General features: G+C 38.3%; 1 protein-coding gene and 1 pseudogene across 1 annotated transcript in view; one reads left to right on the top strand and one right to left on the bottom strand.

Moving 5' to 3' along the window:
- Positions 1-16,307, top strand: part of FMN2 (formin 2) — a 325,489-nt gene that overhangs the window by 60,852 nt on the left and 248,330 nt on the right. Inside the window, exons 7-9 of the mRNA XM_039883627.1 lie at positions 12,459-13,341; positions 13,613-13,988; positions 15,556-15,700. Of these exons, the coding sequence (XP_039739561.1) occupies positions 12,459-13,341; positions 13,613-13,988; positions 15,556-15,700 (1,404 nt within the window). The remainder of the gene's footprint in view (positions 1-12,458; positions 13,342-13,612; positions 13,989-15,555; positions 15,701-16,307) is intronic.
- Positions 9,769-11,930, bottom strand: LOC120619333 (arginase-2, mitochondrial-like; annotated as a pseudogene).

The raw sequence follows: 16,307 nt of genomic DNA on the forward strand, positions 1-16,307 counted from the left end.
GGATCCTGCTCTAATCAGGCTTCTTGGGTCTCCTCAGTGCCCAATTTGTTGGAAAACTTATTTGAGGAATTAAATATTCTTTTTGCATTGGTCCTCTGTAAAGTATCTGTTGGAGTGCTCTTTATACAATGACTGCTAAATGCAATTTATTATTAGTTTCGAAAACATCCTTATGTAGGAACAAATCAGTTAAACAGATGTGGATAGTGTGGGATAGCCTAGTTGATGGTGCTTAAGGGATTGATTACTCACATGAGTCTCAGTATAGAAAAGTTTGAAACGTAAAAGAAGTATTAGCCAGATCAGAAAAAGATGTTGGGTGGATGTATTTCTGAAGGAATAATGATAGAGACTTATAAACACAAGAAGCCGCTTGAGTTGTATTAGAATGTATTAGACTTATAAAAGGGTTGGGGGAAAAAAAACATTGTTTAATGTAAGTTCCTTCTAAACTCTAAGACAAAAAGTAATATGAATTTACATGGGAATTATAAAATAACAAAACAACAATTCACAAGGCAAGTAATTAAAATGTAAATTAGAGTAAGAAAAATAGGATTAAAGGGCAGAGAGAGAGGTTGGGTCAGAAAAAAATGGGTTAGTCAACTTCAGAGTTTATTTTACCTCAGAGTCTGATCATTTTTAGGTACTAAAACATTTGACCCCACCAAGTCTGGGGAGGGGCAAGGTAAGAGGTGGTCTGGAAGGGAAGAGACACAAGGACACCCACGTGGAGGCACTGACATTGATAATAGGTAACATTTTGGCAATGTTATAATAATATGTTAAAGGGAAGCAAGGATGTTTTTGGAAAGTACTTTTTTATTTTATGGAAATTCCAACTAACTCAGAGAAAAATTTAGATATTTGAGCTTTATAACTAAAGAAAAAGGAGAAACAGTTCTATCAGTTTTAAGAATGAAACCAGTTAGCATCAGGAAAGCAGTTACAATTTGAGATGAGAAAATGAAGAAATAATTAGATGCCACACATTGTTTTTGCTTTTATCTGGAGTGGTAGAGCTTGGTGGTGAAATGAAATTATATCTTTGCTCTGTTGAGTATTGGATGGTGTAAACCTTGTTTGCACTGGGCAATATTGCTGATGACTTGTGGAAAAGGGTAAATGGTTCAACCAGCTGATCTAAAGGGAAAATTGAGCTGAAATAAGTTCTCAGCTTATTTAAAAAGGATTCTTATACTTTATTGAACTTTAGTCATCATCTGTTGATGTACTATGTGCAAGGTATTTGTGATAGGTATTGAAGGAAATACAAAGAATTATAAGGTCACAGACCCTTCCATATACATGGAATGATTTGTAAGATGTAATGCAATTCTGCCAAAGTATTTAGTATGTGTCGTACTACAGAACTTAAAGAAATGGGAAAATTGTTGGGAAATTGTACTTACGGGCAGCATTTTAGGAAAGGTGAAACTTTGATCAAGTCCTCAAAGTGATCATTTTTGGACAAGTGGAAGGAAGAAGAGCGAGTATTTCAGATACGAAAAGAGAGTGAATGTACAGAAGTGGAAATGAACAGAGCATTTTGGTGGGGGAGGATGTGGCAAGCACAGTCCTCAAAGTGACATGAGAGGCAGCTCAGTTTATTTCCCCAGTGACCCAGCTCTGCTCTCTACCTTTGGGGCCTAATCTTCCTCAGACGGCCACGCCTTAGCTCAGGGCCCAGTCTTATCTGGATTGCCACACTATCTCCCAACAGGTCTCTTTACTTCCAGTCATAATCCCTTCTAATCTTTCCTCCACAATTCCTCCAGAGTTATCTTTCTAAAATCCAAGTTTACTTATGTCTGATATCTGCTTAGACCCATCCAATGACTGCTCATACCCTTTGAGAAGAAATTCAGACTCCTGAGTTTGACATGAAGACTTGTCCTCGTTATCTCCGCCATTAGCCTTATCATCCACTATTTCCTATAGTGGTTTGGTTGGTTCCAGCCTTAAAAAAATACTATAGTTCTGAAAGCTTTAGCATTCTTTACATCTGCCTTTTATATATGTTTTTTTCTGCACTCCTACCTCCCTTTCTTTCTCTTCTTAATTCCTATTTTTTAAAATCTAAACTTATATCACACTTTACTTCTTCTTAGACACTTTCCCTGGGGGGGGGCCTCAATCTAGACACCCCATTTGATGACCCTACTCTGGGACCCCTATTATTCATCTTACTTTTCTATAAATGTTGTATTATGCACTTCTCACAGAAAGCTGTGCTCCTTAAAGCTAAGACTATCTGTTTTCTCTTTGTTCCTCTAGTATCCAACACAGTACCTGATGTTTTGGGGAGCTCAGAAAATGTTTGATGAATGTATAAATATGTAGGAGACCACAGTAGCTAGAGCAGAAGGTGCTTATTGGGAATTGGTTGAAAATTCACTTTTTTTTTTTTTTTTATTCCGTAGTGATTGGGAATGTGGGCTTTGGACCAGTTTGCTTGGGCACAAATATCAGTTATTTCTCTTTTAACTGTGGAACCTAAGCAAAATATTTTACTTTCTGTTACTAGTTTCCTCATCTGTAAGATGGGGATAATAATAACTTAAGTCTCATAGGGTTTTCATGGAATTTAAATGTATTGATAAAGTGCTTAGAAGAGTTCCTAGCACATAGTAAGCACTCAAAAATTTAAAGGTTACTTTGTAATTATTATTATTTGTTATATCTGGGCAATACTCTGGTTTCCAAAGTTACTCTCATAGTATAGCTGGTCCTCATTGTTTGTGGATTCTGTATTTGAAAAATTGTCTATTAGCTAAAATTTATTTGAAACCCCGAAATACTTGCAGGGCTTTCGTGTTCATTTGCAGATATGCACAAAGTGGTGGAAAATTTGAGTTTTCTGATATGCTTTATCTCAGCTGAGGTAGAACCTAGTAATGCTTTGCTTTTTGTTTCAGCTCATACTGTAAACAAATGTCCTTTTTGCAATCTATTTAGTGCCACATTTTTTTACCTTTTTGTGCTTTCTATTGGCGACTTTGCTGTTTAAAATGCACCCCACCCCAAGAGTAGTGTTAAGTGCAAGAATGCCGCGATGTGCCTAATGGAGAAAATATGTATTAGATATTATACTTATGTATACTAAATAAGGTGACTTTAAACAGAAACACCTGAAACAAGGCTACATATTGATTAGTTGATGAAAATATGACCAAAAGCTCACAGGAACCTAACTCTGTATTTCCCATAGGAGCAATATTTCAGTATTCACTAATTTCTTGTTCACAATAATTTTATAGAATATAATGACTGTGGCTAATGAGAAATGAATTATCTCATTTAATCCTCACAGAATTCCTTTGCAGTAGGCAGGGTAGGTAATAGGGTACCACATTTTACAGGCTATTATAGACCTTATGAGCTATTAAAATGTCTTATGCTCAGCATAAGAGCCATGAGGTTTTGAGCAAGAAAGTACCATAATGAACTGAAGTGTAAGGAACAATTTCCTGGCAAAAGAATGTAGTATTGATAAGAAGAGGGAGAAGAGAGCCAGAAAGGAGGACCATCTATTAAACTTTCCAAGTATTCACCTTGTAAGGTGAGAAGAATCTGAAGTAAGGTGGTGCCATGATAAAGAAAGTAGCAGCCAAAGGTTGAAATAATGGATTTGGTGACCATACTGAGGGTATGAGTCAGTTGTGGTTCTGAAAGGGTGAGCCTTGAACCAGGAGCATCAGCATCACCTGGAAACTGGTTAGAAATGCAGATTCTCAGGCCTAGCTTTGCCCTACTGCACCGGAAACTGGAAGGGAGGCCCAGCAGTCTGCTTCAGCAAGCCTTCCAGAGTGGTCGTGGTGCCCGTCGAGTTTAAGAGCCAAAGAATTAGAAAAATGATTCAAAGATATTATCATGCCTTGGTAAACTGCAGAGCAAGGGGCTGATATATGTTTGGAGGATAAGATGCATTTTAAATTTAAGGAAAAAGGGTAATCAAATAGTAATGATGCATGTCAATTATACCTCATTAAAAATAAAATAAAAAAAATTAGCAGTGATAGCTAAGCAATCACAATATGGAAGTGAACTATTGATAAGAGAGAAAACTTGAAAATCATTAGTACAGAGATTAGAGATCAAAGATGTAAAACTCGACGAGCTCTTCGCTTTATAGATTGAGGCCAGTGGCCATGGCCTAATGACAGAGTCCTGGGAGTTACCCCAGGTTTGGTACCCTACTCCCAAAGCATTCTAACGGAGAGAAGAGAAGAAATAGGGAGGAGAGAAGACAAGTTATAGAAGCCAAGTGATGAGAAAGAGGGGGAGAGCGATAGTATTAGATTTGTTGTTAAAGTGAGTTTGGCAATGAGAACACTGGGGATCACCACGAAAGCGGGTCCAGTCCAGTGACAGCAGGATTGAAAGGCGGCAGCTCTACTACCCCTTTGGGTAAGGTTCCTAACTCATTCCATTCAATTTTTTGCAAGCTTTGTCCTTTATGAAGTTTTTTATGGCGTTAGAGAATAGTTGCTGTTAACCTGGGAAGGCAGCTAGGAGGTGAAAAACTAAGATCGTTAATGAAAGTAAAACTGTAATAAAATAGTGTTTTCTTCCTTACACTGATTGGACAGTTAGGGAATATATTGCTTTAGAATGTGGTCCAGAACCTTGCCACACTTTAGCTCAAATAACTAGAGAGAAAATTCAGAAAATATGAGGGAACCAAAAAGGCTATTTTCATTTTTTTTTCAGACCCTTTTCCCCAAAGACGTTTATTACTTCAGTTGTGGTTATTTGCCAATGATGGTGACTTGAACCTTCCCATCAATTGAATTATCAATCACTATGATAAAAAGATGTTGAAAGTAATACAGCCAATTCTGGTTTCTAACTTATCCCTCTCCCCTCCACCTCACATTTCTCATCTATGCAATGTAGGGATTGGAAGAGATTTGTCATATTTACTCCAGCTCAAAAATACTACAATTTCAGTAATTCATCATCTGTTTCATTGTAAGGATTCCAGAGATGCCACTCTCTGAGTGTGAAACTCTTCTTTTCCATAGCATGTTCTACTTTAAGGAGTCCTAGGTAAGTTACTTATCACTTACCAAATTATCTTATATTCCCTTCTTTCTCGAAATTCCTTTCCAAACTTAAAATTGATTGTGCTTTATTTTTGTGCATAATCTTATCCATTTAAAAATCTGAATTTCTTTTCTTTTAGGATCATGTATAGCATATGTTTGCTTATCCTAAATCTGGAATACTATTCATTTGTTTCAAAACCTTAGAATGTTTCAGAATTCAGAATATGACAAATAGAGAATTTATATGCTTCTGTAAGGAGTAGGATTCATATTTTACAGATGTCTACTGGTATCCTAACTTGCCAGTAATGTGGCCTTAGAATTTAGCAGAATTTGAATATCTATGTATGGTAGAAAATGAATTACATAGCTCATAGTAACATTTAAAAAATAAGTTATCACAATGTTAACTTAGCAATAAGCAGTTTTTATATTGTAGACTCGGAAAATATCTTGCTTACATAATAAAGTTTCAAAATGAACAAATTAACTTTTCAGCAAAAGCTTTTCCTGAGTGTATCTTGGCTTCCTTTTTGACAGTTTTAGCCTTAATGTTATAGTAATGTTTTCTTTTTCTGGGAATCGGATAATCTTGTATTTGGAAAAATATTTTTGGTGAACATTTTATTTTTTAATGGCATCTTGCATTTTGTGAAATGTAAGTGTTCAAACAATTTATGAGAACTAACCATCACCACCCACATATAAGACTGTACAGGAATGGAAGAATTTTGGCTGACTTATTGTATATATTGTTCAGCCAAAGTGAATGGCAGACTCTACCACTTACAATGATTTAGGGGTTTGAAGCAATACTTTTAAATACAAATAATGTTAAAATTGGCAATGTATTAGTATATTACATACTGTGTTGACTAAAATAGATTTATCTTTCCATTTATCAAGACGCACCCATTATATAAATTCTGTACAAAATTATAAAGATCACTTTTTTCTTTTCTTCTTTTACACATTTATTTATTTTAATTTTGATAGTGAGAATCATTAGCATTGGGTAAACTCACACCATTACTGGAAATGCTGAGGGTCTTTTTGAAAAGTATAGAAGTCTAAAGAAAATAAAAAGTCCATTTCTCCAATGTTAAGTCCTTTGAGGATCTGATAGGCCTCTGTCTAGTTGTCCCCTGTATAGATGGAAGATTAAGTATCAGGCACAGGACACAAGGGAACAGGCTCCCAACTTGAGGGCTTTCCGTGGACAGCAGGGAGCCTGGCAGGCTCTTGCAAGATTAAATCTGGGTTCGGTTTGTGCGGGCTCTGATAGGAAGATGTTTGCTTAAATGACCGGAGACTAGATAGCATTTTTTTCTTGATAATAACTGATATTTAGTATTTAACTTTCTTTGTTGACCTCTGCAAAAATTTTTAAAAATGTGTAACCTGTATAGAAATCAGCTCTTAATGTTGACAAGCAATGCAGCCTTTCCTAGAGAGCTCTATAGACAATGTCTCAGCCGACAGTGAATGGGTACCCTCTGAGAGCCAGCTAGCCCTTGTCTGATAGCCCTGGATCGGGAAAGCCAGATGAGATTCTTTGAAGACTCTTGGCTGAATTCAGAACCGAAGACCCTACATAGAGGTGGTTAGTCTGTAAGACTAGATGGCTAGCTTTGTTTTATAGGCTAGTCAGTTAAGGTTTAAGATGAGCTTAGTTGCCGTTCCCCTGAAATGGAAAAGGTCTGTAACATTGATTTGGGGCTGGGATTTGGCAGGTAAAGATAGGATCATAGAGAAGAGTGGAGATTTTAGCTGATTAAACGTTTGTTCTTTCTACAGTGGGAATAATGTAAGAAAGAGATAATTTCTTACCCCAACATTTTCCCCTATGTTCTCTATCTATAATAATTATCTCTATAAAAACAATTCTTTTTAAAAAATGTCAGCCTTTGCCTTTGTAGTCTCTTTGTTATCATCTTCATGAATTTTTTGACTTTACGCCTTGGCACCACAAGGTTGCATTGCTGTATTTATTATAGATGCAGTTTCAGAACTGTGTCTTATCTATTTCCTCTGCCATTTCTTAGTTCTACTTCTTGTTGTATCTAGTATTTGAAAATCTTGGAAGCTTATAGATCATATCAGTTCTTTATTTTCTCAACATTTTATTATCTCTGTGCCCTCCATTATCACTTTGTTAAAAAAATAAGTAAAATACATAACAACAATATACTCTAACAAATTGACCTCTTATAAAATTAGGTCCAATGCCAAATCTCTCCCTATTTAACTTAGACCATCTGTTATGATCTATTGTCCTTTAGTTTTGACAGGTTTAGTTTACCAATGATTTGTGGATGTTTTAAACCACATGATACAAATACAATGTAAGGTAAAATTGTTAATCTTGAAGAAGTTGTAGAATTGTCTGAAGTCAGGGAAGGTGATGGTGAAGGCCTTGAATCACATGAAAAGTAATTGATTAGTGAACCTGACAGAGTTAATTTGATTACGTATGACGATGTAACAGATATGTTAAAAGACGTTAATTTGCATATCAGAGTGTTGTCAGAGACCGCTAGGGAAATTGATGAAACTGTAAAATTCTACAAAAAATTACCATCTTTTTCTAAAAGATGTCATATATCATGATATCATATACTTTTGTCAGAAAATTTACATTGAAGAATATTAACACTTGACTCATTTTAATTCTAACAATTTATTCTTGCTTACCATTATGATAAACTTTTAGAAATAAGGCGATGTAGTTTAATTTTTAATATTTTAATATTATGTTTTGGGGAAAAATAATTTTCCCTCACAATTTTAGAAACTTTTATTTGCATTTGTTTTATGCTGAATTTATCCCTAGGCCATAAGTTTTTGTTTCTTCATTTTCTTTTGGGAAATCTTTTTCTTCTGTTCAGTCTCCTCTTCAGGTTTAGAAACAATCTGCCCTTTTTCAGTGAGGATCATCTCGGTGTGGCAGGGGGAGCTCGTGTAGGGTTAGCCTGTACGTCCAGCAGTGCACACTGGGGGCTTTGTTCGTCTGGGTGTGCTCAGTGACCAGAGACTCCATGTCTAAACCTTTAAGTTCAGCATTATTCTGCATTTTCAAACATATGCAGCAGAAGTTCAGCATTGATTTTGGGCCATTGATCCTGTGTCCAGCGCCCCTGTCTGGCTTTGGCACACTCACCAGTTCCACCATCATAATAGAGGAATGGCATGCATTGCTTCTCTAAGGTGACATCTTTCAGATACTTGGTGGCTTTTCCCACGTGGAACTGGTGTTTGAAAATGCAGAAAAATGCTGAACTTAAAGGTTAGTTGGTGAAAGGCATGCAAGAAGTAAATTCTGGAAGTTTTCCAAAACTCAATTTCTAAATGTTATTACCTAGGCCAGCTCTTTTTCATCATAGATTTGAATATAATAAAAACAGTATGAAAAGTAAAAGACATGAAGAAAGCAGAGAAAGAGGAGGAGGAGAAATTAATCCTAAATCACAACAACCCAGCACAAGAGCATTTATTATACCACTTTCTACATGGGTTCAGGCCCCCACATTTCCAGGCCAACCAGCCCAACACAACTCTCAAAGCCAATGATCACTGAAGTTATGGTACCAGTGATTGGAAAGATTCCTGGGATTTTTATCCTTTCTATCATTTGCACAGCTGGTAGGAAAAAAATATATAAAAGAGCATCCTATTACACATAACTAGTACCAGAAAAAGACTTTTTAAATGGAATCAACTTGAGACAATTTGGCAGTTACTTTAGATTGGCTCTCCCAGCCTCCAGCCTCCAGCTGCCTCTCCTTCTATGTATAGAAGTGGGAAGAAAAACTACATTTATAGACACCCTTGCAGCTAGGTTAATCCAATTAGATACAGTTGAACAGAGACTTAAAAAGTAGAAAACAGTTGAACAGATTTAAAAAGTAGAAAGCACACTCCTGTGTGCCTTGACTATTCTGTGAGCAATCAAGATCGTTATATAAATGGGAAAATGAGAGCCCTACTTATATACTAGGATTATTTAAAAAAAAAATACTTATTAATGCTTAAGGGTACTTTTAAGGTTATGCTGGAAAAATGAAAATAATTTATACAGTTTAATAATTAAAAGTAAGGAAGAAATACTGAATAGTTAAACTTTTTATTAACATCAGTTTGGGCCTAGATTTTGGCTTCTGGCTTATTCTCATACTTATTAACATCATAATTGGAGAGGAATTAAGTACAGTGGCCAAACAAGATATTGTTTATTACAGCTATTTTACTATGGATTATTTAGAAAATATATGGCACAATTTCCCAAAATATGCATTGTAATGCTTTGTGTAGACATTGGTGAAAAATAGTGATTTAAAGTATTTATATTTATATATATATTAATACCTATATTTACATATAAATAAAAAGTGCCTCTCAAAATATTGCCTATTTAAAATGTGTTACATTTCTTTATTAGTTGAAAAGTAGTTTTCAGTTTCTTTCCATAGTTATGGCTACTTGGTATTTTTTTTTTGATATGATATATGAAAGCAATAAATACTATTTATGACTTCTTTAAATTTACATAGTACTCCAACATATTAATATCCTGTGAACTGCCAAAAACCAAATTCATTTACAGCAGTATTACTGGTCATCAAAATGGAGGGGAAAGGAAACTACAGTTGTGAGAATGTGCAGACGCTCCCACGAAGGCATCGTTGACCCAGATGACCGGGTAGTATCTGTCCCCTCAAACACCTCACTACTCTGGAACGCCCATTGTGATGAGCATGTGTCAGCTCAGAGGGTTTCCTAAGTTCTCACATGTTTCTCGTTTTCTGATCCGTCCGGTGAACGGGGCAGCAGGAAGCTGGTCAAAGACATTGCGCCCTCCCTCCCCGTCTGACCAGAACTTGGAGCAGCCACATCCACCACTGGGCCACTGGGCCCTGGCTTCCCTCCTTGGAAGCAGCCAGCTGGGAATGAATGACTTCAGCAAGAGCCAGTGCTGGCGGCAGCCCTATACTGGGGACAACTTCCTCAGTCATATACGTACCTTCTCCATAGGTCAGTCCCCCAACAACGGAAGTTCCAATGGCTGGAGCCAGTGCAGGGTCAGGTGCATCAATATCAAAACTCATATGGATTGGCCTCCGAATTTCGCCAGTCAGCAGGTGAAATGTCCGTGCCATGATCTTCTGGATACCAAGTTGATCTCTGCCTCTCACGGAAAAATACTGGATATCGTAATTCTTTAAAATAAAAGAATTACAGGGCGGCAGTGGATGGAGGAGGGGGTGGGGGAGTGGAGGGGTGAACGAGCCAGTCCCATCTCTTAGACCAATATACATGATACTTGGGGAAGAGATACAAGGTTTTATCCAGGAAAATCCTGGGAGCTGTGGTACCTTGTCCCGTAGTTCTGTAGGAGAAATGAAACTGGCTGTGCATGGAGATTGCCGGATGAAGTGGTGAGGGGCGTACTGATGTCACATGGGCATCGACCCAGATCACACGGAGGTCTGGGCAGTGCTGGGCATGGCCATCAATGATATCAGTTGCCAGACTGTAGTCTCCTGCCACTGCAACAAAGTGTGGCCACCTGACACTGCTCTGCTAACCACCTCAGCCAGTTCCGGGTTGGCAAGGCACACAGAGCAAAGATTCACTGTCAGGCTTTAGAAGTCATCTTTGGGGGCTGGGGTGAAACTCAGGTCTCCGGAGTCTTAGGCGGCAATCCAAATTGGAGAGCCTTTCCGGTTTCATCAAGCCAGCAGGACTGTATTCCACTCCTTTTCTTTTCTGTCCCTGTGAGACTGGGATTCTGGTCACAGTCACAGAGTGGACAGACTTTCTCAAGATGAAATTCACTTGCATCTGGAGGAGATGCAAGAGGCTGCATCTCAGGGATGTACTGGGCAGAGCGGACGTCGCCAAGGTAGAGGCTGCTCCGTTGGGCTTGCCCCCTTAGGTGTACTTGATATTTTTTGATTACAGGGAAATAAAGCACCTTGTATAAGGCTATGTCTCTAAAGTTTCAAGTTCTCTTCTCTCAACCAGCATCATAATTACCTTTAGAGAGTTAAATATTTCATTAAAAGGTAGAGTTTACAGGGAAGAAGTAGCAGGAGTTAGGATCAAGGCTATTAAGTTTATACCTTTTCTATCCCCATGGAAAAAAAATGTAAATCTGAAGATTTTTTACAAATATACCTGTAGCATCAAAAATGCTTCATTCGTAGTAAATACTCATTTTTGTCTTATTCATCTGCCGTTTTTCCACTGCAAATGCATTAGATATTTATTTTGGATTTAATGAGAGTAAAGAAAAAGTTTTTTATTTTGTGTAGACTTTTCTTGGATCCAGAGTTTAACCTTGAGCAAGCAGGATAAGCACTTAGTTTTATATGTGATATCATCTTCATATAACCTTTTAATTATTCTTCCATAATTATTCTTGCCCGTGTGCGGAAGACAGTCGATGTGTACTCCTGTGGATTATGGCGCTGTTGGGATTATTTTTGAAAAGACCTGAGATGCCCTGGAGAAATAGTTCTCAGCATAAGAACTCTCTCACTCTACCTTTCATTCCAGCCTTGAGAGCAAATCCAAGACTGTGTGAGCAGCTGTCTGACAGTACAGCTTCATGCAGCTGGGGTTTGCCCTCCCTTCTCTTCTACCTTCTACTATTCCTTTTTTTCCTCCTTTTTCTTTTTCCATTCCTTCTTTTTCTCTTTTCTTTTTACTTATCTGTTATCCATATTTAATTTACCCACAGGTCTTTTCCCCTTTTTTTCTACCGAAGTATTTTTTTCCTCAAAAGATTCACAGTTGATTGTACATATGACTTGTGAAAGGAGGACCCCATTTAGATATGAAGGTGACCTATACATTGGCACAATTGTTACCAGCCATCTCTATAAATTGTGGAGAGCATAAGGTATCACTTTCTTAAATGCCTTGAGTAAAATATTAAAATTATAGTAAACACGATATGTGGTCTGACACATGTGCATGAAATATATGCTCGTGCCCATATGAATGTTAAAAATATTTCACATAATCTTATTGGAGACTCTTTCAGTGAGTACCTTTAAAATATAGGATTTAAAATGTCTCTAGGGAACATCCCACTAGCAAATGTTACTAGGTGGGAAAGAAGCCTACTTGGAGGGTATCCTGAGTGAGAAAATTCTGAGGACTTTCTTTCCTCAGTGCTCTACTTGTCTTCAGTGATATCGTTTAAAAAATTAGATAAACAAAGGCCTTAGGATTTTATGGTAATGAGTGTAAACCACTTTGAAATCTGAGTGTGGAGGAGTCTTTCTGAAAGTATTATAACAAACTAATCTATTTTGTTTAATTTTGTAAGTCTTTTTTAAATATATATTTGAAGGGTTTCTTATTTTATATTTAACTATGTCTGTCTTTGTTGCCCTTTAGGAGGCTGTAGACATGAAGTCTGAGGGACAGGCAACTGTAATTCAGCAGCTGGAACAGACCATTGAGGATCTGAGGACCAAAATAGCTGAACTAGAGAAGCAGTACCCGGCTGCGGACATGGACGTGGCCAGCGGCCGTCACGGGGTTCAGAATGGAGTGACCCCCTCAGAAGATGTCTGTCTCGAAGCTCTCAGGTTAGAAGAGGATGTAAGGCATCAAAGGATTTTACAGGCAAAATCAATCCAGACGTCCCCGATGGAAGAGGGCAAGGTACTGACGCCGCCTTCTGGTGATGCATTGCCGGAGGGTCCCTCGCGCCCGCCCGCGGCTGAAAGTGGAGACCCATCTGTGCTAGCCTCACCTTCTGGGCTTCAGACAAAATTCTGTTCAGAGATTTCTTTGATTGTGACTCCAAGGCAAATATCAGTACAGCTCGACGCACATCAGTCCATTCAGCCTCCGCCATCTCTATCCCTTCCGTGGTCCGATAGTCAAGGCCAGGTCAGGCCACAGCCTTACCATCCTACTCTTCAGACTGAGTTTGAAACCAGCCGTGAACACTCTGTTTTATCTTCCTTTGAAAACAGCTGTAACATCCCACCCCCACCACCTCTGCCTTGCAGAGAGGCTTCCAGTCCCATGCCTCGCCTGGGCGCGGTGGCTCCCGCCCCTCCCCCCGTCCCTGGCAGGACAGGGCCTTCTCTGCTCAGTACAGCAACCCCCCAACCTCTCTCTGTGCCTGGTACAGAAATGCTGCCATCCCTCCCCGCATCTGCCTGGAGGGAATACCTTCTCCCGACCTTTGCCCTCCTCCATACCTTTGCTCAGGAGGGAATATCCCTCCCCCACTCCACCCAGGAGGGAATACCCTCTCCTCCACCTTGCCAGGTGGAATACTCCTGATATTTTCATTGGATGACTCTTTTCTTGATTATTTCTCGATTTCTATGAAAACATTATCATTTTTCCTTTCTGTTTTAGTAGAGAAAACATTTTCTGTGATTGACATGAGTTTGAGATATTTTTCCCTTTTATTTCTTGTTTGAGATATTTCTTGATTTTAGAGTTTAGGAGCATTGCCTTTCTCGATTTCAGGATTGGCCTCGAGGACTTGGCTCTTGGTGGAATACCCTCCCTCCTCCTGTTCTGCTGAGCGGGCATACCTCCTCCACCCCTTTCTCTCGGCATACCTCCTCCCCCACCTCTGCCCGGAGCTGGGATCCCCCCACCTCCTCCTTTGCCAGGTATGGGTATTCCACCTGCTCCCGCTCCTCCTCCCTGTCCTGGAACAGGCATCACCTCACCCCAACCACCTACTCTGCTTCCTGGATCTGGCCCTCTACCCACCCCACAAGTTGGGAGTAGCACTTTACCAATATCACAGATGTGTGGATTTCTTCCCCCTCCATTACCAACTGGCTGGTTTGGATTAGGGACGAGCCAGGACAAAGGGATTAGGAAGCAGCCAATAGAGCCTTGTCGGCCAATGAAGCCTCTGTACTGGACGAGAATTCAGCTGCACAGCAAAAGGTAACGTGAATGTGAGGTCGTCAATCTGAAGGAAGCATTTTCCTTTAAAACTCTTGGGAAAAATTACAATTTGATGTATTTTTAAGTACTGCTCTGAAATTTATCTTTAGATTTTAAATCAAAATTTAGTGAAACACTCTTGTTATTTAAAAGTTTAGACTTTTCTCTGGAATTATCAAAAGGATAAAACAAATGATATTACGTATCAGTGTATAACATGTACAGGTTTCTGTAAAGTTATTGATTGATCTTTTAAAGATAGAGGGATATATTTTTCTTAGTGTACATGCCCTGATACCTAGTTGCAGAACTTCACTTTGACAAATGTGAATCAGATCCTTAGACAGACTAACTGCGGAGGATGTTTGCTTCCTTTTGAAGGCACAGTCTTCTTTTACCATTCCATTCTGTTTGCAGTAGTCTTTCTCTTCAGAAATGTGCTGCACAAAAATACACATATCCACACCCTATGTGTGAAATAATTTAGCTTTGAGAATTTCATGGCACTTCCATAGAATATTGATGATATAGTATGCAGTTATATCATAGCTGGAAATGATACTTATTAACGAATACTTGCCCCCAGGTATGCTGGTAGCATGTCACTTATCCACACATAATATGTAGCTGTGCTCCCTTATCCCTGGGACAGTGCAGTGATGCTCGGCTGTGCTGGTAGGAGAAAAAACATGCGCTTTAAACTTTAGTGGCCTTCCTTGTTCTAACTTTTGACGATACTTTGAATTTTGTCTAGCTGATGTGGCGTGCATTTAGAAACAGGATATTTACCAGGCTCATTCTTATCTTATTTTTTTTTTCTCTTCACTGAATTATATTAGGGGAAACAATCTATGCATTTTAATTACTTCAAACTTTATAGCTCATTCTCTTTATAGTTATCATGTCATATATATATATGTTTGATGCATCATTTTAAACCATGCCCCAAACTCATTTTTTTCCAGATATATTAAGAGTTTTGTTTGTTTGTTTTTCTTTTTAAAAAATAGATCTACCCTTTTTAGGTGGTAGTACATGCATCTAGTTTTTACGAAGTCAGATAATAATTAGGTGATGGGAAGTGAGAGGGAGATGGAGGATGCTGCCTTGGGTCATAAAATGATTTATTTTTTAACCCACGAATAATCTACAAAGCTGATGAATCAAGTTGGGATTGTATATGAAAACGTTTCCTACCTTTATTGCCTATACTGAGAGGAGTTTTTCTTTTATGTTTTTATACACAGATTTGATAACTGAGAATTCCTGGAAATTATATCTAGGCAAAGGTTTCCTTCTATATTAATAGTATTTTAACTTTCTTATCAGGTCAATAAAACAAATGGTGGTCTTCAATAAGAGTATTCTTTCCCTTTTCCTGTCTTCCCGCCCGTTCGCCTCTTTTCATTCCTTCCTTCCTTTGATGTGTCATTCCTTCCTGACTTTTCATCCTTGTTTTCTCTTCTGCCTTTCTCTTTTTTCTCTTCTTCCTTTATGTTTACGCTAACCATGATATCTTGTAGTTTGGTTCGATGGTTCTTTCATTTGGTGTTTTGCTTAACTTTAGAGACTCCAGTGCTTTACTTATTTGGGAAAAAATTGAAGAACCATCTATAGATTGTCATGAATTTGAGGAATTATTTTCCAAAACTGCTGTAAAGGAGAGGAAGAAACCTATTTCTGACACCATCACAAAGACCAAGGCTAAACAAGTGAGTACTTGTGTATTTTCTAAAATTAGACAGTGTTTTTGGCATAAGTGTGAACTTTCATTAGAAAAAAACTTTGAAATCATTTTCTAGGCTGTGGAACCTCCACCCTCCCTGAGCAGTATTAGAGATTAGAATCTGAGGACATGTGGTTAAGTGAAACTGTCCCAAATAGAACAGGAAACAGTCTTCACCAAGTGAAAATGTCCTCACTATTTTATTTGTGGCCTTCGGATACATACTTCCAAATTTCAACCATTGCTTGATTCCAGAATTAGTTGTTTAGAAATTTGTTGTCACTTGATTGAAATCTGTCTGAGAAGCACTATTATGGGTGGGAATAAAGGTAAGAGTGGGCAAAGAAAAACAAGAAATCCAGTCCTCAGTAACTAGCCGATGGTGCACTTGGCATTTCATTGCATTGTAGCACTCTATACGTGGCATGTGGAAGAGGGTCTTGTATCCAGTTCCAACATCTCCATTCTGTGTTGGGTCTTTTGATCTATCCTGTGATACCTGAGTCATAGGAAGAAAGAACTCTGCATTTAGAGAAAAAAACATTCCCAAGCAGCATTTTTCAACCAGTCTACTTGATCATGAAGTGATATTG

The sequence above is a fragment of the Pteropus medius genome, unplaced genomic scaffold (assembly GCF_902729225.1).
Source record: "Pteropus medius unplaced genomic scaffold, Ma_sr-lr_union100, whole genome shotgun sequence".
NCBI lineage: Eukaryota > Metazoa > Chordata > Mammalia > Chiroptera > Pteropodidae > Pteropus > Pteropus medius.